The sequence below is a fragment of the Lutjanus erythropterus genome, chromosome 14, assembly GCF_056507025.1.
Source record: "Lutjanus erythropterus isolate fLutEry1 chromosome 14, fLutEry1.hap2, whole genome shotgun sequence".
In the NCBI taxonomy this organism is placed as follows: Eukaryota; Metazoa; Chordata; class Actinopteri; order Lutjaniformes; family Lutjanidae; genus Lutjanus; species Lutjanus erythropterus.
The window spans coordinates 10711250-10735685 of record NC_139330.1 but is presented as its reverse complement, the minus strand read 5'-3'; the positions used below and the strand labels follow the sequence as shown (position 1 = coordinate 10735685).

At 38.9% G+C, this 24436-nt stretch overlaps 3 protein-coding genes across 8 annotated transcripts in view; 1 reads left to right on the top strand and 2 right to left on the bottom strand.

The window, feature by feature from the left end:
• Positions 1-1767, top strand: part of mymx (myomixer) — a 46280-nt gene extending 44513 nt beyond the window's left edge. For all 6 annotated transcript variants that reach the window (XM_084736682.1, XM_084736684.1, XM_084736683.1 and 3 more), the window contains one exon: positions 31-1767. In XM_084736682.1, the coding sequence (XP_084592808.1) occupies positions 31-284 (254 nt within the window). In that variant the 3' untranslated portion in view covers positions 285-1767. The remainder of the gene's footprint in view (positions 1-30) is intronic.
• Positions 1768-10050: 8283 nt separating this feature from the next.
• On the bottom strand, positions 10051-16903 carry ntpcr (nucleoside-triphosphatase, cancer-related). The gene is made up of 5 exons (XM_084735798.1): positions 16799-16903; positions 14692-14854; positions 14495-14597; positions 13420-13632; positions 10051-10820 (listed from the first exon to the last, which is right to left on the bottom strand). Exons 1-5 carry the CDS (start codon positions 16830-16832, stop codon positions 10743-10745), a joined length of 591 nt encoding a protein of 196 aa, XP_084591924.1. The 5' UTR covers positions 16833-16903; the 3' UTR covers positions 10051-10742.
• Positions 16904-19654: 2751 nt separating this feature from the next.
• Positions 19655-23329, bottom strand: map10 (microtubule associated protein 10). The gene is made up of 2 exons (XM_084735982.1): positions 21212-23329; positions 19655-20368 (listed from the first exon to the last, which is right to left on the bottom strand). The coding sequence occupies exon 1, from the start codon at positions 23197-23199 to the stop codon at positions 22105-22107; it is 1095 nt and encodes a 364-aa protein (XP_084592108.1). The 5' UTR covers positions 23200-23329; the 3' UTR covers positions 19655-20368; positions 21212-22104.
• Between the last annotated feature and the right edge of the window lie 1107 nt (positions 23330-24436).

Sequence of the window (24436 nt, the reverse complement as noted above, 5' to 3'; positions counted from 1 at the left end):
CCTAACGTTCTCGTTACCGTTTTCTCTCAGCGACCTTTCAGAAGATCAAACCTGTGTTGCACAACCCCGGAGGCAGAGGCTCCAACTACTGTGTGACACTTGTGGTTGGAGACAAATCATCAGACGGCGCTTCTGTAAGCAGGAGCTCTGAGCCCCCACTGCTCGCCTTAGCTGGATGGCAGCACGACACGTATCAGGACTCTGCTCTCAGGAGCTACACCAGCCTGCCACGACCGCGCAACAAGTCCGTCTTCAAAAAGTTCTTCGGAAAACGAGACCTCTGAGTTGTCCGGATGATTGCAGAGAGTTTTTAATGTGCAGTGCACATATCTGTTGAAAAACAAAACAGAACAAAAAACAAACAGACAAAAAAGGCTACTACTGACTATATTTATGATTGAAAGAGCTACCACGGTTTTATTTTTGATGTGTTTTATATAAATCACTTCAAGGGCTAAAAAGTCCTGGTATTAAAGGGATAGTGTGGGTATTCTGAAGTTGGGTTGTATGAAGTACTTATTGATAGCCAGTGTATTACCTACAATAGATGGCATTTGACACACACCCCCAGTTTAAAAGCTAAGCAATGCACTGCTGTGGACAGGGTCAGCAACAAAAGGTATTTTGGCCACTTAAAAAAAGGTCCACCTGAAGAAATCATATCATTTTAAATGTATGCTATATTTAGAATATTTTCAGCGCTTTACCTTGTAGTCAGACGGCCTTTTCTGACGGGAAACTGCTGTTTTGTAAGCCAAATTGCACTCTCACAAACTCACAACCAAACTCTATAGACAAAATCAGCAATTTTAACTCGCAGTACACAGAAGCTGCTGGTCTACCGCTGCCTCTGTCTGTTAATTTGATTATGTCATTGTGTGACTGCAGAGGATCTGAACTAGCCTTTTTAGTCATATGATAACACAAACAAACTATCAGATCAAGGCAGTGGGAGTCCAGCAACTTCAGTGTTCTGTTAGGTAGAATTACTGATTTCACCAGTGGAGTTTGGTTGGTTTGAAGAGAGCGATATTTGGTGCATTCAGCTGCAGTTTCCCATCAGAAAAGACTGTCTGACGGCAATGTAAAACAGTGAAAATATTCTAAATATAGTGTACACTTAAAGTGATATAGAATTTGTTTGTGTGGACCTTGCTGTCCACAGCAGTACAATGCTTAGCTTCCATGCTGGTACTCCTCCTGGGGACATGCTGACACCACCTGCTGTAGGTAATACACTGACTATGGAACAGTACCTCATCAAACCCAGCTTCAAATTATCCAAACTATCCCTTTAAGTCATTTTTATGAGTGTTTATGTTGTTCTATCCTCTTCTAGATGAGATGAACAACACTGTGTGAGTGTGCACTGTGTAGTTGTAGATTTGATTCATTGAAAAAAACTTTTTCTCACCAGTCTTACTTCATATTTCTTTTTTTTTTTTTTTTTGGGTTGTCGTGTTATTATTCGGTTAACAGTCTCTGTATAAAGTAAACCTACATTCTCAATGGACAATCAGTTTTAGAGAATAATCCTAGTGATGACTCAGTTATGACGATGTACTAATAATACCCTGAACCCATGACTCTTACTGTACCAGATCATTACAGCTCCTCTCCTTCACATGTACAGCGTGTGTTGCACCAAGACATTTTATTTCTCACACTAAGATCAGCAGTTTGATACTGCTCGAGCCTGTCTGGTATTAACACTTTCTGAATACTAATCGTAGCAAAGACTATTCATAATAAAACATTAAAAACCAATGATTTGCTTCGTCTGTGATTAATGGATGAAGATATTTATTTTTAATACAGTTTTGAGGAAAATGTCTGTTTTTCAAGCTTTGTTGTCGTCTCTGGAGGCTTTGAAGAGAAAAGGGATTAGATGAATAGACGGAGATTAAAGGCCAAGCCAGGCTAAAAACATCTCCACATCATTAGCCTTATTTCTGCATATTAACAACCCTCCGTCATTCAAAGGCATAATTCAAATAGATCCGTCATCAACATTGCATTTATGCTGAGGAGGCGAGCATTCTCTGCACACACATTATGGCTGCATAATGAGTCATATGCATAAAGAGTTTGCAAAAATGTGACTGTTTAGCATTACAAAATATTCAGTGATTCCCTACAAGATCTCTGAGGGACAGATTAGTTACCAGAGAGGGAAAGAAATGGGTCACTTGGTGTGAATCTAGCTAACTAATTTTTTTTTGAAAGACTTGGAATAGATAAACAAATAGAAAAGGCGATGATTATAAGTGTGCAAGCTTTTTTGAAGTTAATGCACTTGAAAGAGTTCAAGTGTCACTTGATTTGCTTGGACTGTCTAGAATTATGTAAAAAAGAAAAGCTGAATAATTACTAAACAAATTTTTATATATAGTTTCCAGTTTATACCTGCACAGAACTGAACTGAGAGCACTGAAAGTAGAACTGTTCGTTGAAGTGAAAGATAAATGCAGCTGAACTGTGAGTTATAGAATAATGAGAGCTGTTGGAGTGATAGTTGAACTGTAAAAGGTGAAAGCGACTGAAATCTCAGTTGAAGCTGAAGTGCCAGAGATGGTTGTATACTCTGTTAAAGGAGCAATATGTAACAAAAATCCTATTTAATATCCAGTCTTTTGCCTGCCAGACTCTGTTAACATATTGCTCAATTTAACCCTTATGAATATCTACTCCTTCTGCATGTTTATTAATGATTTCTTACAGCTCATAAACAGATGCTTACTCATTCTGCAAACATTCGGCATTAATTTGAACTCTAATGAATGTCAAACGAGCAAACAATAACACAAGTCACGTACCGGGATGGAAACACTGCAGCTGTAGCTTTGTTGTATTTCACCTTAGCACGTGTCCTTAATCTGTGATGACATATTATGATCATTTTATGATTTATTACAGTCAATATATCACAGATTTCTCTTTTAATAGTTTAAGCGTGAGCTGGTATGTAGCAGTGGCAGCAGCTGAAATGTCAGAATAATGGATGGAATAATAATATAAACCATGCAACACACCCTTCAGATCACACTATATGATGATCTGCACTATTCAATTATCAGTGTACTTGATATAAACACACTCTTGTACAGTAGCACCAAGACAAATGTCAACAAATGTCAAAAAAAAAAAAAAAACTAAGATCAACTTGTGATGGCGTCGGACCAAACCCTTTCAAACTCTCCCTTCGTTTTGCTTTAAACTACACGACTGTAAAGTTTTGCAAATGCATCTTGCAGTGTTGAGATGATGAGTTGTTTTTTACCATCTTGTGTATTTGTTGCTGAGTCAGGCATTGCAAATAAATAAACAAATAAACATAAAGAAATAAACATCTGTCCACAGAGGGACAGATATAAACACCTGCCAAAAACATTTCTGTGGTAGTTAACACCACAGTTGGTCTCTCCAGGACCACATTTTGCCATGATGACATACATTCACACACCACAGACTCACACGGCGAAAACAAACAAAGGAAGAAGAAGAAGGAGCACTGGGTTTTGGCACAACAACTGCAGTACCTTTCAGTTCATATAGCACTGCCAAAAGTCACAGTGTGGTCTTGGCATGTATATACGCATACACACATGCACAGAGCGGCTACAGGAGTGTATGGAATGGAAACAGCTTGCAAAGCTCCGCATTTGTGGTGAAAATTTGTCAAAAGCTTCCAGCAGAGGCATTAATCATGGCAGGTCAGCAGTCTGTGAATCATTATTGAGACTCTATAGAGCTGAATGCTGCATGACTCAACCTCTTGCAGTTCTGTAAATACACCCCACATTTGTTCAGTTTATACACAAAATCCCCATATAAGTCAAGTCCAAGTGCCACTGCAATAATCTATATGTCATTAGTGCACTCTGTGCATGACAAGTTAATAATCCACACAGACATCCAGGCTGTGATTGGCTCATTGACATAGCTGCTGCATGCACATATGGCACCTATTTTCTTGATATGCATGGAGTGCAAACATTTGGGTTTTCCCCTCCACAATAAAGACAGTTGTTATGTGTTTTTCCTCTCTGTCAAGTTTGGAATGACAGCCACATCCTTTGCGGCCCTGAGGGACACAGCAACAGTCAATCGATTGATGACCGTGCCCCCGATCTTTGTGTCCTTTCCGCGCCCTCTGACCTCCATATCATCCGCTGACAGCTCCTACTGCTTCCTTCACAGCTCTGGGAGTTTCAAGCCTTCCCCTGCAGAGACAATGATGCACTCACTCTGCTTGTGTGTCACCACAATCTGGAGGCTTCCTCCCTGAGTGTAGAATTATATGTCAGGGCCGATGAATATGTGCACCACAACACGCAACGCCCACGCGTTTCTCTACGCTTTGGTCGGTGTGTTTCCTCCGTCTAACCGCTAATAACGGCCAACATGACACATCCTCCCAAAGGTGAGGTAAAGTCCAGGTTTTGTTATGCAGCCAAGTGAGAAGAGTGACTCACAGGGGTTACCACAATCATTCAAAGAGGGCCGGAGATCACAAGGAACCATCAAGGTGGTGTAACAGGAGAGGGACGTCCTCAGGCCACGACCCCTCCCCTGCTGATGGAAAATGGTCCTCGAGTCACAGGCATGATACTTTAATTACATCATAGATTTTTACAGGAAAAACGTTAGCAGCTGCTCTTTGTATTATAGTTGAGCCGATATATCAATGTAAGTTTAGATTTATGTCAATATCTTTAAATAATAACAAAATGCAATGATGTGTGATTAACTTCAGTTGTTTTTGAGCTTTCCACAACTTTCCCAGACTTTTTTTTTTTTTGCATATATATACATTTTAGAGGCTTTTGTGCCTTTACTCATAGGGCAGCTGAAGGTATGACAGGAAAGTGGGAGAAAGTAAAGCAAAGAGCCATAGGTGGGAGTTGAAGCCACTGCTGCTGCAGACGACTCAGAAATGTGTCGCAGTCTACAAATTCAGAATGAGTGTATATTTACAAAAACAAAACCCACTAAAATCTGAACATTAAACATCTTGTCTTTGTACTGCACTCAACTGAAAACAAGTTGAAAAGTATTTGCAAATCGTTGCATTCTGTTTTTACTTTTGTTTTACACAACGTCCCAGCTTTTCCGGAACTGGGGCTGCACAAACGTAAGAAGGGATGACATTTGTTGAGATCATCTATTTTCATTCTCGTGCTTCTCTGAGCTTTGATCCCAGGCTCAAAAGGTGGGCTTGCGGAGGGGTGTGCTAGTGGCCCGGACACAGGCTTTGAAACCCAACACTGTCTGCCTCCAGCAGCCCCAGGGAGCCCATGAAAGTGATGTAATGGGGAGAGTGGTTTAGGAATCATCGGTGGTGGGCAGCAGGATGGAATAGTGGTTAGGAACCCGGATCAAATGGCTTAATTTCCACAGCCTTTGGATCCCATTTGACATTAACTGCCCACCTGTCAAGACCAGCGGACCTTAGCTATGCCCATTAGCACAATGAGGAGAATTAAAGCTCCATTAGAGCTTTCTGGGAATGTATCTGAAATCACAATGCCTGTGGGCCAGGCAAAGCCTTGTGGCAGGAACTGTGAGAACTCACATACCCCGCAACAGGGTTGGGTCAGATTACTATTAAATGTAATCAGAGTATGCAGCTGGGTTTGCTGGTAGACTAACATGCCTGCAAAGTTTACCTGGTTATATGGCACCACATCAGTCCCCTGATTGTCTTTTATATGAAGATGTCTCAATTAAATACTTGATCGGTTCAAAGCCAAGTCTAACATAGTTTAAACTTAACGTTAACTTTCTAACCAACGTGACAGCCAAGCCAATAAGTTTCTTTGGGGGTTTTGTAGTGACGGATGAAGTTATTTTTAGAACAGCACCCTCCATGATACTGACTTGTGCGTTGGTGTAGTAGCTTGCCAGGATTGCGTGCATTGCACTAGAAATCATGTTTCAAAACCAGAACCTAACCTCTGACCTTGAAAAATGCTAATTTGCAACTTAAGTCTGACTCCAGTAAATGTGACTGAAGTTCCCCACCGCTAGTTCCACATTGTTTTTTTTTTCTCTCTTTTTTTCTCAAAACATTTTCAGTGCAAATATAATGCATTTTGCATTTGCTATTCGTCAAATTATCTTTTCAAAAATGATACTGGCACAAACTACAGGTGTAGACTTGTCAAACAGGAGGACCACTTACTCAAAATATTCATTTACCAATTTCAGTGTAAATAAAGGGGAATAAAAACTCTCTTTACTAGAACATATTAGACCTTTTAATAGACCCTTATAAGAACTTATTAGAGGGTAATTAGGGACACATCAACAGAACTGTACTGTAAACTAAAGTGTTGTGAATTAGTACGCTTTAATTCACAGTACAGTTCTGTGTAATGTGTCCCTAATTATCCTATAATAAAGTCTAATATAGAGTCTAATAATGTCTAATGAAGAACATATTATTTCTAGTTTTCATCTAGTTTGATACAAAGTAGCTTATTACACCTTCTTAATGTACTGTAAAATAATGTTGGAACCATTTTTCAAATGTAATCTGGGCTGATTATAGTTACTTATCTTTTATAATCGATTATGTTATCCTGATTACATGTTATCCGTTACTATCCAACCCTGCACAGTTCACACTGAGCCATTACCTTGATTTAAGGGGGTACTGATAAGCTCTTCGCATGCACAGGCTTTGAGAAGTCTGACATCACAGAGGCTAAGAAGCTTTGGCTCCACATCTTTCAATAAATCAAACCATCATCTTGGGAAATAAACAGTGAATTTGAAGTCCAGCTCTGGGAAAGCTGGAGCAGGCTGTTGTGCATCTCCCACATGGTCTTCGAACAATATGTCAGATTTTCATCAGCTGTGTTTGGCATTTTGGCCAAGGGCTTCTTGGACAATACATCATAATATGTCCGCCCTCCGCAGCTGTCACTGTGCCTCCTGGGCTGGTACCACAAAGTGCAATAACTAGAGAGAAATTTCCTCATCTAAGCTGCAGCTCCCCACCATCCAGCCCACCCCCCACCTCCCACCAGCAAGCTCCCTTTTGTCCTGGATTGTTGGTAAGCTCCTTGCATTTCTGTGTCCTCCATGTGTGGAGGGATAAAGGGTACAGGGTGCCACACAGACATCTGTCCCGTAGATATGGTGCGAATGCATCTCTGCGATATGGATATTAATTCACTTCGGATTCTTTCAAGCTGTTCTATATGGCTTCTCACACAACGCCCCTCCTGCTTAGGACACATCAATACGTTCAAGTCCCCTGACAGTGTATCCAATTGTTAGAGCTGCACAATGCTTATGTATGAACAAACCCACAGCAAGCATGTCTGGACGTCACCATAAAATTTACAAGAAAGACAAAAAAAAAAAATCCTCTTTGTGGCACTGGATTCTTTGCTACTGTATCAAATATTGGTGTTATGGCGATATGAAACATTTCATACACATTATGATGAATAAATCAGTGGTTACCAACCTTTTTTGGCAGACATACCCTTTCAGATTACAACTATTACAACTTCATTACTATCTATCTGACCATTTATTCATTACCTTCTGCAAACGTTCAGCTTCTTCTCTAAGTCTACTTGAATCTTTCTATGTATCTGTTACTTTCAGATATATCTTTTAACCATCTATCCATTATTATTAGCTGTTAATCATCAATGCTGTTCCTTTAAAGGGATATTTAGGACTTTTCACAGAGATGTCCAGTCATTGTTGATGGTAAATGTAGTCAGTTGAAGGAATGAATTCCTGTGTGTGTTGTATCAACCGATCAACCGCTAGGGTGTTCTTAAAACAGCAACATGGGCGTGGGTGGGAGTAACAAGTTCCCTTGCAATGCACCGTGGGACATGTAGGTATCACTGCTCGGCTCCATGAGCAGGTCAATATAGCGCACACCGAAGAATTTATTGCTTCAATTGACATTCACGTTTACCATCAACACTGACTGGACATCCATGTGAAAAAATGCAGAATTTTTCCTTTAATCTGTTACAACTTCTCTGTTTCTTTGCTTATTTCCAACGCACTGTTTTTAAGTGTTGACTCAATATGACATTTATCGAGATAAATTCATTGAGTTACTCTACAGTCTTTCCATGTCACTGCAGAGGCACCTGTCTGCGAGTCAGTGCTGTAAATTATATGCGTATAATATCCAAATATGGTTCTAATTACATCACAACAGATCAAGTGCATCCAGACACACACACACCCTCTTTTTCTTGAAACTGGCAAGGTCTTTGTCACTGTTACATAACCCATCTGCTACCTTGCTGCAGGGTGCTGAGGATCACCTTCCAATCAGGGGATCTGGCCTCCTCAGCCGTACTGCTCGGCCTGATCTACCATCAACCATCAGCCTGTTCAGTCTGTGCCGACAATAACAATGCCACGTCATACTTCCATGTTAGTTCAAAAATACGACCATCCCAATGCTGACTTTGAAGCCGATTCAGCGACTGTTAGTGCCAGCCGATCCAGAGGTACACGTCAGCGGTGGCCACACAACAGATGCTGGCGCAGCAGCGTGTCTGACGCAGATCACAGCTGGCAGCTCGCTCCTCAGCCAACCTGACAGGTTACATCAGTTATACAAGCAGTATTAAAAAAAAACAAGCCAAAAAAGTCTTCTGTGCATGTTCACTTTGAAATGACCTGAAGATGCATCGGTGTTGAAACAAAAATCTTTGCCAGAGGGTTTCTATTAAAAGCCTTGATTCAAGTGCCAGACTCCAGAGCTCACGCAGAGTCAGTGAAATTCCACTTGCAGCGAGTCTGTCTGATCTCAACTATCAAACTAACTCACGAACCTTGAATGTTCTTGAGCCACTTTACTCTTCAAAAACCTACTTCATGTATTTCTAATAACCTTACACTTACGAAGCATACAAGCAATTTGTCTAAAACCAATAAACACCAGGCAAAAAGTACAACCACATAAATAAAAACAGAGTGCAATCATTTGCAAACCATTACTGCAACACATTTCCCTGTTTGGAGCATTCAGCAGGTAAACAGGTTAACTGGTGAGAGGTGACAGTATCATGACTGGGTATTAAAGGGGCATCATTGAAAGGCTCAGTCGTCCACAAGCATGCAACGTTTCTCAACACAAAACTGCAAGAATTTAGGGATTTCAACATCTATAATCCATCATATCATTAAAAGATCCAGAGAATCCAGACAAATCTCTGCTTATATCAGCAAGACAATGTCAAGACACAGTTTGCATTTGTTAAAACAGCGTGGCTTCAGAATAGAAGAGTTCAGGTACTAGACTGACCAGCCTGCAGTCCAGACCTGTCTCATACTGAAAATGTGTGGTGCGTTATGAAGCACAAAATAAAACGACAGAGACTCTCAGTATCGAATATCAAGCAAGAATGGGAAAGAATTTCACTTTCAAGACTTCAACAATTGGTGTTCTCAGTTCCCAAATGCTTACTGAGTGTTGTGGTAATGGTAAACACGTCTCTGTCCCAACTGCTTTGGAACATGTTGCAGGCATCAAATTCAGAATACGTCTATTACAAAACCAAAGTTAATCAGGTTTAAATAAATATCTTGTCTTTATACAGTACTCAATTGAATATAAGTTGAAAAGTGTTTTTATTTACATTTTGGAACTGGGGTTGTATTAATGCATCAGATTTAATTTGCAGCTGTTTGTTGACAGCCGCAGCGAGCTTCAATTTTCTTTAAGTTTGACAACATGTCTCATTCTACAGCTGTAAACCCCTTCAGAGACTCTTTTCAGTTATGCCATTGGATTAAATCCTTCATAAATGCACTCAAAAATCCTATATCACACCATTTATCCTTTAATGTAATCTGACCGCGCATGGATAGAAATTCCATCATCTCCCACGATGGAGCATGAAATCCCTCTAACTACAGCGAAGCATATTTATTTGTGCCGCTGAATATGACAACAAGATTGAAGCTTAACATCAGTGTAAAAACATTTCTACCTGCTAAACAAATGAACAGTTTCCATCTTCAAATAAAAGAAATGAATACCAGAGAAACACAGTCTCATTGTTGAGAGACAAAACCGGTTTATTTTTCTATTCTTCTGTCCGTTCTATTGGATGACTGAACCATGAAAGGATTGGACATAGGTGCACCGTTAAATATTGATTGATTTTCAATGAGCACATCCTCAGGTTGACAAGACAAACACAAGGGAGGCTCACATGGCAAAGACCTAAATGAATAAATAGGGTCACTGCTTTGTTTGGCCCTCTATTAAAAAAATACCACCACTTGTCCTTGAGAAAAAAATAATACTATACTCTAATAAATGAGAAATGCCTGCCCGAGTCTCTATAAGACCAACAGCTGAATACAAAATAAAACTGAGCTTTTTTGAGGACTAGCAGTCTTTGACTCTGAGAGCTCGGGGTATTTACACACTAACTGAACAATTCCCCCGCTGTGTTCCATCTCGCAATCAATTATTCAGCATGCAATCCATTTTAAGGCCGTACGAGAAAGAAAAAAATGAATAGAGTACATAAATACATGCATGTGACACACTAACTCTTCCCGCAGCTCGGTATGCCCTTCAGGTTAGGTCATAACCCCGTAACGAAGCGTGTGTGGATCCACTCAATAGTCTGGCTGTGTGTGCTGCATATGCATTGACACAAATAAAACTTGTCGTCAGCACAAAAATACACACGAGCTGCAGGGTTTTTCCCTTCCAGTGGCTCTGGATCTCCACGTTAGCTTGTTGGTTTAAGACAATTTTGCAGCACTGCTAGAATGTCCTCTAGAATGGCGTTCCTGTTCTCCTTCGATACCTAAGAGGGAAAAGAAATAAGCAAAAATCATTAACGATGTTAAGCAGTAGTCAAAAAAAGCTTTTTTTTTTTCAAATGCCAACAAATAAGAAGTTTAATTTCAGCCAATCAGAATAATTCACTAGTAACGGCATCTGTTTCTGCTTTAGAGAAAACTATAACACAGAACTGCTATGACAAGGACCAAATTTCTCATATCTCCACATATGACATATTCGTTTCTGGCTTCAGTCCTCTGAATCAATGTTAAAAGGACAGTTCACCCCAAAATAATCAAAAATGCATATTTTTGGAGATATCTGCCTTGCCCTGGCGCCGGGCTTATGGGGATCATAGCACCAAAGCACTTTTTTTCAAGGAGAAACGAAGTTGTTTCGGTAGTTTCTACTGCAGGAGAAAAATAGTTCCTACATGAGCCTGCTCACAACAAGGATAATCCACGTCATGATTGTTGGAAAGAGACACTCGTTTTGAATTTTTCAAATGTATTTTTTGGTACTTTTGCATTACAAGCTGAGAGCCATTTGGTCTCATAATACAAAAACATACTACAAAACTCTGAAACTCACACCGAAAATATCTAGTTGAACAAACAGCACCACAGGACAGGGGAAAAATATGTCATTTCGATTTTTGCAGGACCCGACCCTTTAAAATCGTGTTGATATGACATGTGTTGTATTCTGAACCAAACAAACATATTTTCTCTCATCTGAGGATCGAGATTTTCGGGCTAGGATGATTTGTGATGCAGTTCTGGTTCTGTGATTTCGATATTGCACTTGGCCATATTGCAATTTTGATAATGTTGCACTTACATGTGCAGTCCTAATATGCTCTTATGTTACTCCAGTTAAACAAACATAAATATTACAGCAATAATCCAGAAACATCCATCAATTGTAGCCAGGAAAGGGGAACATTTGGCCACTGTCTTTGGGAAAGTGCTAAAATATATCTGGAGGAAAATCAACACAGCTGCAGAGATTTTATCTCTTGACCCAAAGGTCTTTATTTTGGGAACGCACCCGGGTATCCCAAAGTTACAGAGGAGTAAACAGTCCCTCCTTAACATGTTCCAAATTCAAGCATCAAGTGTCCGATTGCCCTTTCTTGGAAAAACAATACCAGTGCTCGAATAGGTCAACGGCTGACAGAAATGTCCTGCTGTCTTTCAAGAGAAAAAATTAAAAGAGGAAAAAAAAGAACCTTTTTAATTAAGTCTGGAGACTGTTTATATATTTTAGTGAAAATGGTGGTTTGAAAGATGTACTTGTTCTGGTAGAAGAGACATGCTAAAAATAGGCGACTGACCCTTTTCCTGTTCCCAGAGGACAAGTTTGCCTTTCTCTTTTTTTTCTGATGTGTGCTGAGACTTAGCTTGTGTGTGTGCAGGAGAGCAGATAGAAAGCCGTTTTTAAAATAGTCTGTGTGTGTGTTCAGCTCTCTTTTGTACTTTTGTAGCTTCTAACTGAATCTCTGTGGTTTCAAGTTTAGTTTCTCTCCTGTGTCGCTGTTTGCAGTTTCAGGTTTCTGCCTGTTTTTACTTTTTCTTTTTGGATAACAAAATAACTTTTATTGTGAAGAATTTACAGGAAGTAAAATGTTAAGAAAAAGAACTATACTGTAGATAAACACGTGCTTTGTACCTGCTGTTTATGTGCCATTTTTAGGGATGATACCAAGTAATTGATGATCTATAAATCGGTTGTTAAGAAGTTTATCTGTCATGTAAAATGTAATTAATATACTATCAAATAAAGATATGACATAATAATATAATAGATCATTTTTATGGGCATGCTTTGCATGTGGTCTGATATTCAAGTATATGTGTTTGATATGCACGCCTTTATGTCTAATATGCACCATGTTGCTGTGGAATTAAAACTTTGATTTTGAGTGGGAAGAAAGCATTTCCTTTTGTTAATTAATTGTGGAAGTGCTTACAATTTGCAACCATAGTTGTTAAGTCATTACACTGCTAATTATTACTGCATCTTTAAGTAAAAACAAAAACAAAAAAACAATAAGAACATTATTTTAAAAGAAATAAGAATAAGAATATTATATGACCTGTGCTGTTAGAGAAAAATAACATGACAACTGTGACAAATGTCTGGTCCTGTAGGTCAGGGTCACAGATCTAAGCCTCAGTGAATACAGTGTCCACTCTGAGATTATCAAACCACATGTTGTAAACACCAAATCTCTGACCTCCTGTCTCATAAGCACAGTTACAAATCATATGTTGGCCAAAAATGCTTATGCTGCCTCATGACCTTGTTCGATATAACAACTACCCCGGCATGGTGCATATTTGCATGACAATATCCATAACTGAGTCTTCCGTGATAAATTATTTTGACATTTGAGACCACCCTTTGTTGGTGAATCAGTCACGCATGATTTAGAGTTAATCCTGCTATAGGAGAGGGATAATGCAGGGCATGCCACTTCTGCGTTAGTGAGCAGACCGACTGCCCTCCTAAGACCAAGTGTATACAGTGTAAACACTGTCCTATAGCTATTGTGGGACTTAAACTGACCTAAATATCTTTTTTTTCTCCCCAGAGAGTGGGCTGGTACATGTACTCACAGTGAAGACCTTGACATCTCTCCTGCTCCGCACTTCTTCCACGAGGCCCAGTGGTTTACCCTTGGGGATGGGGATGGTGCCCAGGATGGTGCAGGATGAGCTGTCTAAAGTCTGTCTCACTGACCTGATGAACGACTGGCTGAAGAGCTCCATTTTGCCGATCTCGTCAATGACAAACACCTTCCTGCTGCCCCCATCTGCTGCTGGCCCCACCTGCAGACGATGGATGTTTGCATTAAGCAAGAGCGCCGCAAGTACATCACACACGTGTGCTTGACGGTAAAATTATGTGGCCATCTCAAAGATTTTTATTTAAATAATTGTCTGTTTAGTCACTAGAGATGAAATGGTAGGACAATTTCATGTCATGGTGATAGTGAAACAAAAATCTGTATCTAGAGCTGTTTGTCTTGTTTGGTTTGTCCGTTCTGGGCTACTACAGACACATGGTGGACTCACAAAAACAATACAAGTCTTATTTTCAGTTGATTATACACTAATGAAAGTTATTATATTCGATGTTAATAAACCACTGTAAATCTTACACACTGGACCTTTAAGATTTAAAAATGAAAGGAAACCAGTTCAGTTCGGACATTTACTGATAAAAAATGAAACAGATTTCATTGGTGGCCATGTGGCTAATCTAACATGTGGAAAAAGCTTATCATCTTAACAACTAATATGAATCTAGCTCACTTACTGATATTAAGCCTCTAACAGTGTTTCCATGTTGCACGCAGCGGGTGATATGCAGTGATTACAGAGATGCTTTAAGTAAGATGAAAGCGGAACATGTGCCGCCAAGGCATAGACACCTTCCTTTACAGCGTGCGTGGAGGCGTCACTCCAGGCTCACTTTACATGCTGGATTAATCACGGTCAGTGACAGCCAGACGGCACCACGAACACTAAAAACGTCTCTCTGGAATTTATGTGTTTGCAGGCTTCCAATTATTCCATCAATTCTGAGAAAATCAAAGGTTTGATGATTTGTTAAATGGGGAGAAAAGGGAGTGTTCTGCTTAGCGTGATCTATTGATGAGTTTAAAGAGCATGTGTGCTGCTGTCTTACATTTCTGAAGAGGGGCAGAGCCAGGTTTTCAAATGAAGGCAAGTCAACCACATACTGCCCGACTGTGTATTCACGTCTGCCATGAGATGAACCAGAAGTGTCTCTGCGAGTTAAAATAAGGCGGATGTTACTAAAAACAGCACGATGAAAGAGAGCAGGTAGTTTGATTTGGACAGATAGGATGACAAGCCTGCTACCTGATTCTGGACAGGTGGCCCCTCTCTCCTGTCACTGTGACTACATCAAAGCCGACTCTCCGGCCTCCCGCCCTGACCTCCTCCGTGTAAAAGCCTTCAACTCCCACTCCTGATGACACCAAAGCTTCACAGGCCTTCTGGACCAGGGTGGTTTTACCCACACCTGTAATCAGAAAACAACACACTCTGTAAAACAACTGCAATATCACTTCTTAAAAATATGAGAACAGTGCCTAACTGTAAAATGCTGGACATTTTTATAATAAAATCAAAAAGGCACATGTCATATTTAACAAATGAACAACTGAGCAAAGGTACATCGATATTCATTAAGATACACGGCATTTTTAAAATGACAAATTATATTATATAGTATTACCTCATTTAGATATGTTGAATAACAGATAATTTGTTTTAAAGACATGCATTCACAAAATTACATTATTATTTCCAAACTGTCTTTCTGTTTTTCATTTGGAGACAAAACTTTTTTGCAAACTTTTTTGAAAACTGTTGGTCTCGTGGAATCGGAATAGTTTGGTTATTATTGATTTGATTTTTTTGTCAAGCACAAATAAAGTGCCCAGCCCCAACAGTTTCATAAGACACCATTATTTAGAAAAGCAGATGAGAAACCAGAGTAAGAAACATAAATTACAAAATACTACTAAACAAATAAAATCCTGACATTTTTTCCAAGCTTTAGAAACAAAGGTAGCTAATTTATAAGCATTAAAATCAAACCATTCCATTCTGTCTGGCCTTGTCAGTTCCACCAGAACATTTCTGGATTTAGAACAGACATTTCATTTTATAGAGGTATTCCTAACTTATCATAACAGGGACAAAAGAAAATGTGACTGATTCTCAACTTGTCTTAATTCACTCAGCCTGTTGTTCTCCTGGATGTTTTAAGTCTGCCAACTTCAAGGTTCAGAAGAAGTCCATGGAGAACTGTGTGATTTACTCCAGAGGCAAAACATCTTATCGACCCGGTTTTCTGACATATTAAGCAAACAAGATAATTTCACATTTTTGTCTAATTGAATCAGGAATCCAACCCACATTACACTGAACAGCCAAAGCAGGAGCAAAACAGTGTGGCTGTATTCTGTATGGAGTGTGTGATTTTACATTCTTTAAAGTACTATCTAAAGCATAATTAAATATGGGGCAGACACATCTATCATAAAGTCATGGATGACTAAAAGATCTTTACATATTCTAAATTTGTTGACAACAGACCTTAAAGCTCTTCAGACTGAATCTGCCAACACTTCAGTTCTGACTTCCACAGTAATAAATTCATCAAGACTAAATCCCAAACATTCCAGTGTTACAGTCCCACCAGTCAGTTTTTCCTACTTCTTGGAATGAAATGAATAATCTCTGTCTTACTTTGATTTACTGATAACCAATTTTAAATTCAAAATATTCTGTAAATAATCCTCAGATTCAGCTAAGAGAGCAATATCATCCACATGCAATAAAATCATTAAGATATTACATGTTATATAATACCGTAAAATCCACAAAAGGTTCTGGTTAATCTACAAAAACAGAAAAAAAGTTCCATGATCTTAATCCTGGAATTATAAAAAAAAAAATTAAATATTCAAATCTAAATTAAACCTTTGGTGTAAGAAGCCATTGCACGGAAAAATATCGTTCATTACTTTAAAATGAACTTATTTCACCTTACATTAAATTGTAAAAGAGAGTTAACTGGTTCTTATCTTTTCTATAAAATTGCTGGTGTGAAACTGAAGTGAGAGATCAGTGAATTAGTGATGTTGGTGTCCTCATTACTTAATCAATGATTTTAGTCAACTAAATATATATTTGTGTTTTAAGTGGGGAAAAATCTATTAGTTGTTTCTATAAACGTCTCTTTAGTCTTTATAGAGTTAAAGGACTAGCAAAAATACCTGGTAACCATAAAAAGTTACCACTTTAATTCAATATTTTCCGGACAAAAATAGCTAAAACAAGCTAACTTTCATCAGAATCATCGTCATCGTTTACTGACTGTTAGCTGACTGACAGGTCTGCATCTACAGCGACTTAAACTTCGACAGCAGCGTGAACACCGAGTGTTAAGTGTTACCTGGAGGTCCTGTCAGAAAAACGTGTTTGATCATTTCACTTTTCACCACACAGCCATGTTCAACGCGCTGCTGCAGCGCTTCCGTACACAGCCAGCTGACGCATGCGCAGTAGGCACAAGACTTCGGAGCTTTATTTTGAAAAACTGCATATTTTAGCTAATTTTTCGTGGATTTTGTTAATTTTACCAGAAAATTCCACACTAGTAGAAACTTTAAAACACCAATGAAACAAGAGTTGTCAGATTTTATTGATTTAAATGACCATAACATGAAAATATTCATTTATTTATCATCATTATTTTATTTTTACAAAAAGGTTTCATTACAACCTGCATTTATTTAGACTTTTAGCAATCATTACATTGGTTACAATAGTTATTTCATTTTTAAGGGATTTGATAGACCTATCATAAGACTATTATTTTTCTTTTTTGTGTTTTTTTTTATACATGCCTGATATTATCCAGTACATTTCATCTTGTTTTGTTCTTTCACATAACTAAGTACAGGAGATGTGTAAAAAAAAAAAAAAAAAAAAAAAAAAGGATATCCATCACCAAGGACATACATATGGGGGTCCCCAGTATATTCCCTATCTTGTAAGGGGCCATTAGCTGAAAAAAAATGAAAACCTCTGCCCTGAGGTACTTGTACTTTCAAATTAATGGTTCTTTATGATTATAACTACTTTTTTTTACTGTACCATGAAAACCACAGACATTATTTAGTTGTATTGAGGAAACACAACCCCTACTTTACATAATAGCAGCAGTAAATAAGTATTATATCCTTTACTTAAGTATAAGGAGCAACAACACTGTGTACAAACACTCTAAATTCCTACATTTAAAAATTTCTCAGGATTAAAAGTACTCATCATGCAGAGTGGAACCTGTCAGTGTTCTACATTATTTTATTGGGCCAAATATAATATTACTAATGCATAGCGAATTGTGCAAGTATAAGCAGCAGCTTAAAATTGTAACTGGTCAAGGAGAAACTAGCTTAATTTTGATTATGTTATATTTATGTGCACATATGCAATGCTTGATGTAGATTTTTTTATTATTATTATTTTAAAAGAACTCCCAAATTGCAAGACAAAATCCAAACATAACTGTGTCACACGAAACACAACATGCCAGTTTTAAAAACAGTAAAACAGCTGCCTCTGTTTTGCTTATCAAATACTGGTAAGAGGCAAAGGGCAAAATATGCAAAGCAGGTCATATCTAAAGGGAAAGCACTGAAACCAGGAGCTGCCCAGCGAGCTCTGGGAGATTTTCAGCTTGTGAAAACTCTCCTGGAAACAAGAGCTTATAAGTTAAATAATTTGCATAAATGGCGTGCATGGAGAGATTTTCCATCCTCTTATATATTACGAAAAGACTCCGGTCCAACACTTTATGCAAATGTCCAGTAGCCTTGTATTAACAGAGTGATTAAGATGTCAAATGATCACATCATTTCCACAGGAAGCTTGTCTTTATTCACAAAGGTTGTGCAACATCATAACTGAAAGGAAGACTTAGACATTTAAACATATATTAATTTAATAGACGTGCACAGTATAATACTACTGCTCATCTGGACTGCACTTTATTTTACAGAGCACTAATAAAACAAATCAAGAAGCACTTAAATTAGACAAAAAAACTAAAATATACTCTGAATCAGACAATATGAGACCCTTACTACAATCTTAGAGGATAATTAGGGACACATTATAACAGAACTGTACTGGAAACTAAAATCTGTTATTTCCCACTGCTAGACCCTTATTAGACTTTCTGACTTTTACTAGCCTGTACGATAACAGAAATATTCTTTCATTTATTCAGGAAATATATAAAAATATTTTATTCAAGAAAAATACTAGGTGGCCAGCTCACAATTCCTCAGATTTTTTAATCAAAAATAAGGCTTGATAGAGGCTTTTCTAGATGATACTTTTTCTGCTGAGAGAAAATGGGAATTTGATCTTGAGGAAAACACTGAGGGTGGTCACAGATTTGTTCACACATTCACTGCGGCTCATAGAATTGGAGGCACAATCTCTTACAATTCATGATTCTGCATAGAACATATTACACACCAGCAAAATTGAATGCTATGCATTCATAAATGCCCTTTTTGTGGACTTAAGACACAAAAGGGGAGTTTTCAGCATATGCTGAGGTTGTGTTGTAAACTTAACCCCTTCAGGGAGGAAAAAGATTCAGTTATTTCTTCATGCCTGGGAATGAATCTGATACCCACTCCATCACCATCAAAGGAAACACTGTAATCTCACATTTATTGCTGCAAAAAATGTATTGCTGTTTGCTGGAGGGACCCTTACCCCCCAAGTGGAAGGCAGAGATGGCAAGTTATATCCCCCTTGATTACTTGTATTACAAAATGAAAGGAAAGCTGGACATACATGACAAAATATGGACACCTTAAACTTAACTGGTGGTGTATAGAGTGAATTCTTGGTGTTTGGGGGTAGAAGAGTGACCTCATACCATGTATTACTTGTAAAGTCCCTCCATTTCTCGAAACCCCATTCTTACTTATTTACAATTGTAATATTTCCTTACTTTTATTTATAGGTACACTCCTAGCATTGTTTTGTTTGCCCCATTAGTCCAGTACTATCTGTCCAGGGGTATCCCACACACACTGACTCTCACTACGCGTTGGTGCATCTCTGTTGGAGAGAACGCTTTTGCAAATCCAGAGGAGGGTGGCACTGTATTGTTTTCCAGTGTATTGTGTCACTTGCACTGTTCAAAACAAAATAAAAACTGTTATATGCCAAAAATCTGTAAAAATGTAAAATAAAATGTATTATTCCTATTTTTACACTCCCCCATTTCAAAAAATATCTACCAAGTAAAGACCAAAATTGTGGAGGTAGAGGAATACTTTGTCTATGATAACAGCACAGATTTATTGTACTCTAATGATGGGTCTAATACTGCCTGACAAAGAATATTACCTCTACTTTTTGTCTAATTTGACATAAAGTACAGCTTGTTACATCTTATTAATAATGACAAAATAATGTAGCCCGATATGTTATCATAATGTAAAAGTATATATTTTTTCTTTACATGGTGTAACCAGGGAGTTTGTTGACCACCAGCTTGGAGATATGCTGATACCCCTTTCTGAAATCCAGAGATCCAAGCTCATCCTCCAGTTCCTCTGCCTCCTGTGGCTCGAAGGAGGACATCGATTCTGCAGAAAACCCTCGAACTGGGCTGCTGTTCTTAGTCGACTCGCTCCTTTGACCTCTTGATGATATAAAACTGTCAGCGCCGGAGCTCCTCTCCACTCCGCCGCTCTCCGTCATCTGTTTTCTGGAGCATACGGTCTGTAAGGAAGCTGACCCGCCTCTGTCACCGTCGTCGGAGGAAAAGCTGAGGGCTGAGGTTTGTGTTCGAGGTCGGATGACGTGCGAGCCCCTCAGAGCAGAGCGCTGTGGAGAGCCGGGGGCTTTGATGGGCACAGGGAGGACCGCTCTCCTCTGGAAACCCTCAGAGCCAGAGTCAGAGTTGCAGACGTCACGGTGGACAGGAGACCTGCAATATAATATATACACATCAGTATGGCTTTAGAAAGAAACACTCGACATATATGGTAGCTGTATGTTGACTTAATGAAAATATACAAAGCTAAAGACACTACTATGGTTCACCAGTTACTTTTAAAACAGACAGCAGGTGATGTACTGCAAGGCTCAAACAACACTGCAGAATCTCCCGAACAATTTAAGTAAATGGTGACCAGTTTTCAAACGGGAAAAACAACTGAAAAAAAACATAAAATGCCTTCATCCTGCTCGTCTGGCATAATCCAAATCTCCTGAAGCTCCAACATGCACTGTCACCTTTGTTCAGACTGTGTGCAAAATATGGAATCTTGTGTCTTCACATTTTGTGAATCTGTCTTTCGCTGCAGTTTAAAACAGCCTTGAAATCTTTTCTTCTAACCAATCAATATTTTCCATATGGACTTCCTGTATAAGCCTGGTCCAAACTGTATTTTATTTGGTCATAAGTCTAAAAGGCTACTATGAATGTCGTTTGTTTTTTCTTTTCTTATGCCAGAGCTTGTGTCAGTTAACACTTTACATGTCTTATGTCTTACTACATGAGTGTATGTTCTTAGTGTGTTAATGAAAGGCTTAGTGGATACTGGCACGCATTATGAATGAGTGTTTTGTGTTTTTTGGAATGTATGTTGCTTAGGATCACCCTAAACTATGTCTCAGTTTTTACTGTTTAATTTCATTGATAGATATATAGAAGCTATGTATGATTCAGTATTGTAATATATACTATATAATATAATATATTACTTGTAACAGTTTTAAGGCAAGTCTCCTTCCTAAATTTCCTATATGTGTAAATAAACAGACAAACCTGGGAGTCTTGGCTCTGGAGAGCTCGGGGCTGCTGGCAGGGTCAGGAGAGTAGGCATCACTAGGCTCAAGACTGTTAAAGTCATCTGCGTAGTCCACGTCCTCGTTTCCGTCCCCGCTGGAGTCTGAAAAAGAAGATCTGGGGCTGCTGTTTCTGCTGCTTCCTGAAGATTCAATTCTGTCTCTGAGCCTGTCAGATTCAGACGGTGATTGATTTGATTCGCTGTGATGCTTGTTCTTGTCTTTGTTTTGGGCAACACTGTCAGTATCTGCACTGGGGATGTGAATACATTTCAAGCCTCTTTCAGAGAGAGAAGGTTTTTCTGAAATTCTTGGAGAGAGTTTTTCTTGTTTGGCATGCAGGTTTTTCTGTTTTAGTGTGATTGTTTCTTGTTGTGCAGAGTCCACTGTGATGTTTTGTATCATTGTCTCAATATTTTCATTGAGACTGGAGCTCTGGTTTGATGCTGATTTTCTTATGCTGGACTTCTTATGACTTGACTTTGTCTTTCCTTTGGCCACGCTTGTTTCATTCTGAATTAACTCCATGCATTCCCGACGTTTTACTTTAAGAGGAGAAATTTGCTTTAGCCTCAGATTAAACGTTTTAGTTGTGCCATATACAAGCTTCTTCCTCTGAGACGCACTGAAGCTTTTACTCTCAATCACAGTCTCTTCTTGTTTGTCTTTCAATTTTACAGACGCAGGCCTAACCACAGGTGTAGAACAGCTTCTGGGAGAATGGAAATGTTTGGTTTTCTGTGACGATTTGTTTTGCACCTTTCGTGGTGTTTTTCCACGCCCGGCTGACGGCTCTGTGGAAGCAGGCCTGTAAATCCAGGCTAGACTGGGATGAATAGACAACTGCTGTTGTGGGTTCTGGTTATTCAACTGTTACAGCTCAACAAGAAGAGCATTCAGCAGAGGCAACTGTTGCAAAGCTTCCCCGAGGACATTTGGAGTCGTCCCACTTGTTTCCTGGTTTCTAGATGTTTTCACACCATGTTTGACTCCACGATTCATCATTGGAGAAGCTGAACCTTCAATTTTATCCTCAGTCGTCTCTTCCTCTGAGCACGTGTCTTCAAATGTAAAAGAGTCTAGATTCAATAATTTGCAATCTCTTGCTTCATTTCTGCTTTTCTCCTCTGCAGAATTGCTGTAGAAAAGATGTGGTGGACAAAATGTAGTTAAATCTTCCTCGAAACTGTCAGTTTCTTTGAGCGTCTGAGGCACAGTCTGCATGGCATCACAAACACCATCATCTTGTTCATCCTCATCTATTAACATGTTCTCATTTGGGATGTTTCTGCTAACGTCGAGCTCAGCCGGTGTGGGTGAACACACAGTCCCACAGTCAAGAGGCAATACTTCAGTAGATATGTTTTTCTCCATGACACTTTCTTCTACATGTACACTGGTGCTTTTATGACCCCTCCTGTCTGTGATGTGAGGCAACAAACTAGTTCCCAGACTCAGCACTTTATAACTCAAGGAAATTGATCCAATTTTCTCCCCTGTGAGGCTGCATATACCCACCAGCCCCCTTTCACCGTGAGAGGAGGGGGCAGAAGCACCATGTTCAGTCACATCCTGTCTGATCCTGTCCATCCCTTTAGCCAGAGAGATGAGGGAGGTCCCGACTAACTTGGGGATCTCCTCTTTCACATCCAGCACCATGGCATACAGAGGGCTGTTAGAGAGCTGGGTGTGCAGTGAGTTCAGGTTCATTTTGAAGAAACAAGACTTGCCCCTGTTAAAGACGTATTCTCCCTGCTGATCAGACTTTCCATGCTGTTCTTGCTGGTTAATACCAGCGCTGCTCTGCTGAGGCTGATAAACGAGCAGCGTTGGAAAATCCAGCAGTCGCACTCCAACAGCCAGCTCGTCGGAAACTTTACTTTCCTCTTTCTGGATCCGGATATATTCCACCAAAAGCTCAAATGAAAACAGAGTCTCCAAATTATCAATATCTTGTACTCGAGACATCCTGAAAGTCAATAAAAAAAACAACAACCAGCTAACTAACAAGCGGTTAGCTAATTCGCAAATTCAAGCGCTTAGCTTCTATCGGCTCCATGGAAACAACCAGCTGTCGCGAGCATTTTGCGTCACAGAATGCCACGGGATACCTGGGAAATGCTGTTTCAGGGGTCCTTTACGTCAACCACTGATTTTAAAATGATTTGTATAGTATAGTGTCGTTGCAATTCTTATATACAGTGTTACATACAATGCACGAGACACCTGGGAGCAAATCTGTATCTCTCTATTGAAAACCAATGTAAATGTTGCTGTGATGAACTAGCAAATTTTAATGCACTTATTTTAAAACTAAAAATAAATTAGAGTAAAACTAATCATAATGTTAAATTTGAGTATAAAAATTACATTACAGATTTTGAACAAGATGAATATGACACTGGTTTCTTTATAGACTTATTGATCGTGCATGGGAAATTTCACATACATGGCCTAAATGCATGATGGCAGATATTACTCTCAACTTCATCAGATTTTCATTTTTATTTAAATGCACCATACACTTATATGTATTATTTTTCTATTATAATCTTTTACTAATGTCAATAATGTTTCTAAAGGCTACACCTGAGTCTTTTTCTTAAAATGTATGTATGCATTTGTTTTTTTTTTTATTGGTTTGTTTGTTTGTTTAAATGCATTCTGTCTATGGATATCATTATGTTGAGTACATGTCTGCATTATTTGTATATATGAACGTTTGTTAATAAAGGATTTTTTAAAATATGTCTTTTCAGGGGTCCTTTTTGCACAGCATTAAATATCATTGTCATATTTCCACAAATTTACTAAATTGTGAAACAGAAAAAATAACAGCAGGATAACATGTTGTAGAAAACTAAAATAAATTACAAACACACGTCTAATAGATAAAGATGATAATTTATTCAAGCACAGTTTGGGAGAGCAATTTTCCGCAGTTCACCAGATGGTGCCACTGTAGGGCTTATTGGGTTTATAGACTAAAATAGTCCAGTGGTGAATGGCAACAAGGCCAGCGGACTGATTTACACAGCAGGCTCATTTTAATTCACCTTTATTTTATAGCGGACATTAGTCTGTGAGCCTCGCTGCAGTATCAGCGCACAAATATGTGATAATAGTGTGTCAGAGTGGAGAGGAGTGAGCAGCAGAGAGTTTGTGCAGGCGTCGGGTGGGCGGAGCCTGGTTTCCCTGCGTGTTG

What these genes read in the sequence shown, in the direction of transcription:
- ntpcr (XM_084735798.1), bottom strand. Translation starts at nt 16,832, where the DNA reads ATGATCAAACACGTTTTTCTGACAGGACCTCCAG. An exon ending in CTCTGCCCCTCTTCAGAAAT is followed by an intron (nt 13,633 to 14,494) that starts GTAAGACAGCAG and finishes CATCGTCTGCAG; the next exon opens with GTGGGGCCAGCAGCAGATGG. An exon ending in GAGATGTCAAGGTCTTCACT is followed by an intron (nt 10,821 to 13,419) that starts GTGAGTACATGT and finishes TTTCCCTCTTAG; the next exon opens with GTATCGAAGGAGAACAGGAA.
- map10 (XM_084735982.1), bottom strand. Translation starts at nt 23,199, where the DNA reads ATGTCTCGAGTACAAGATATTGATAATTTGGAGACTCTGTTTTCATTT.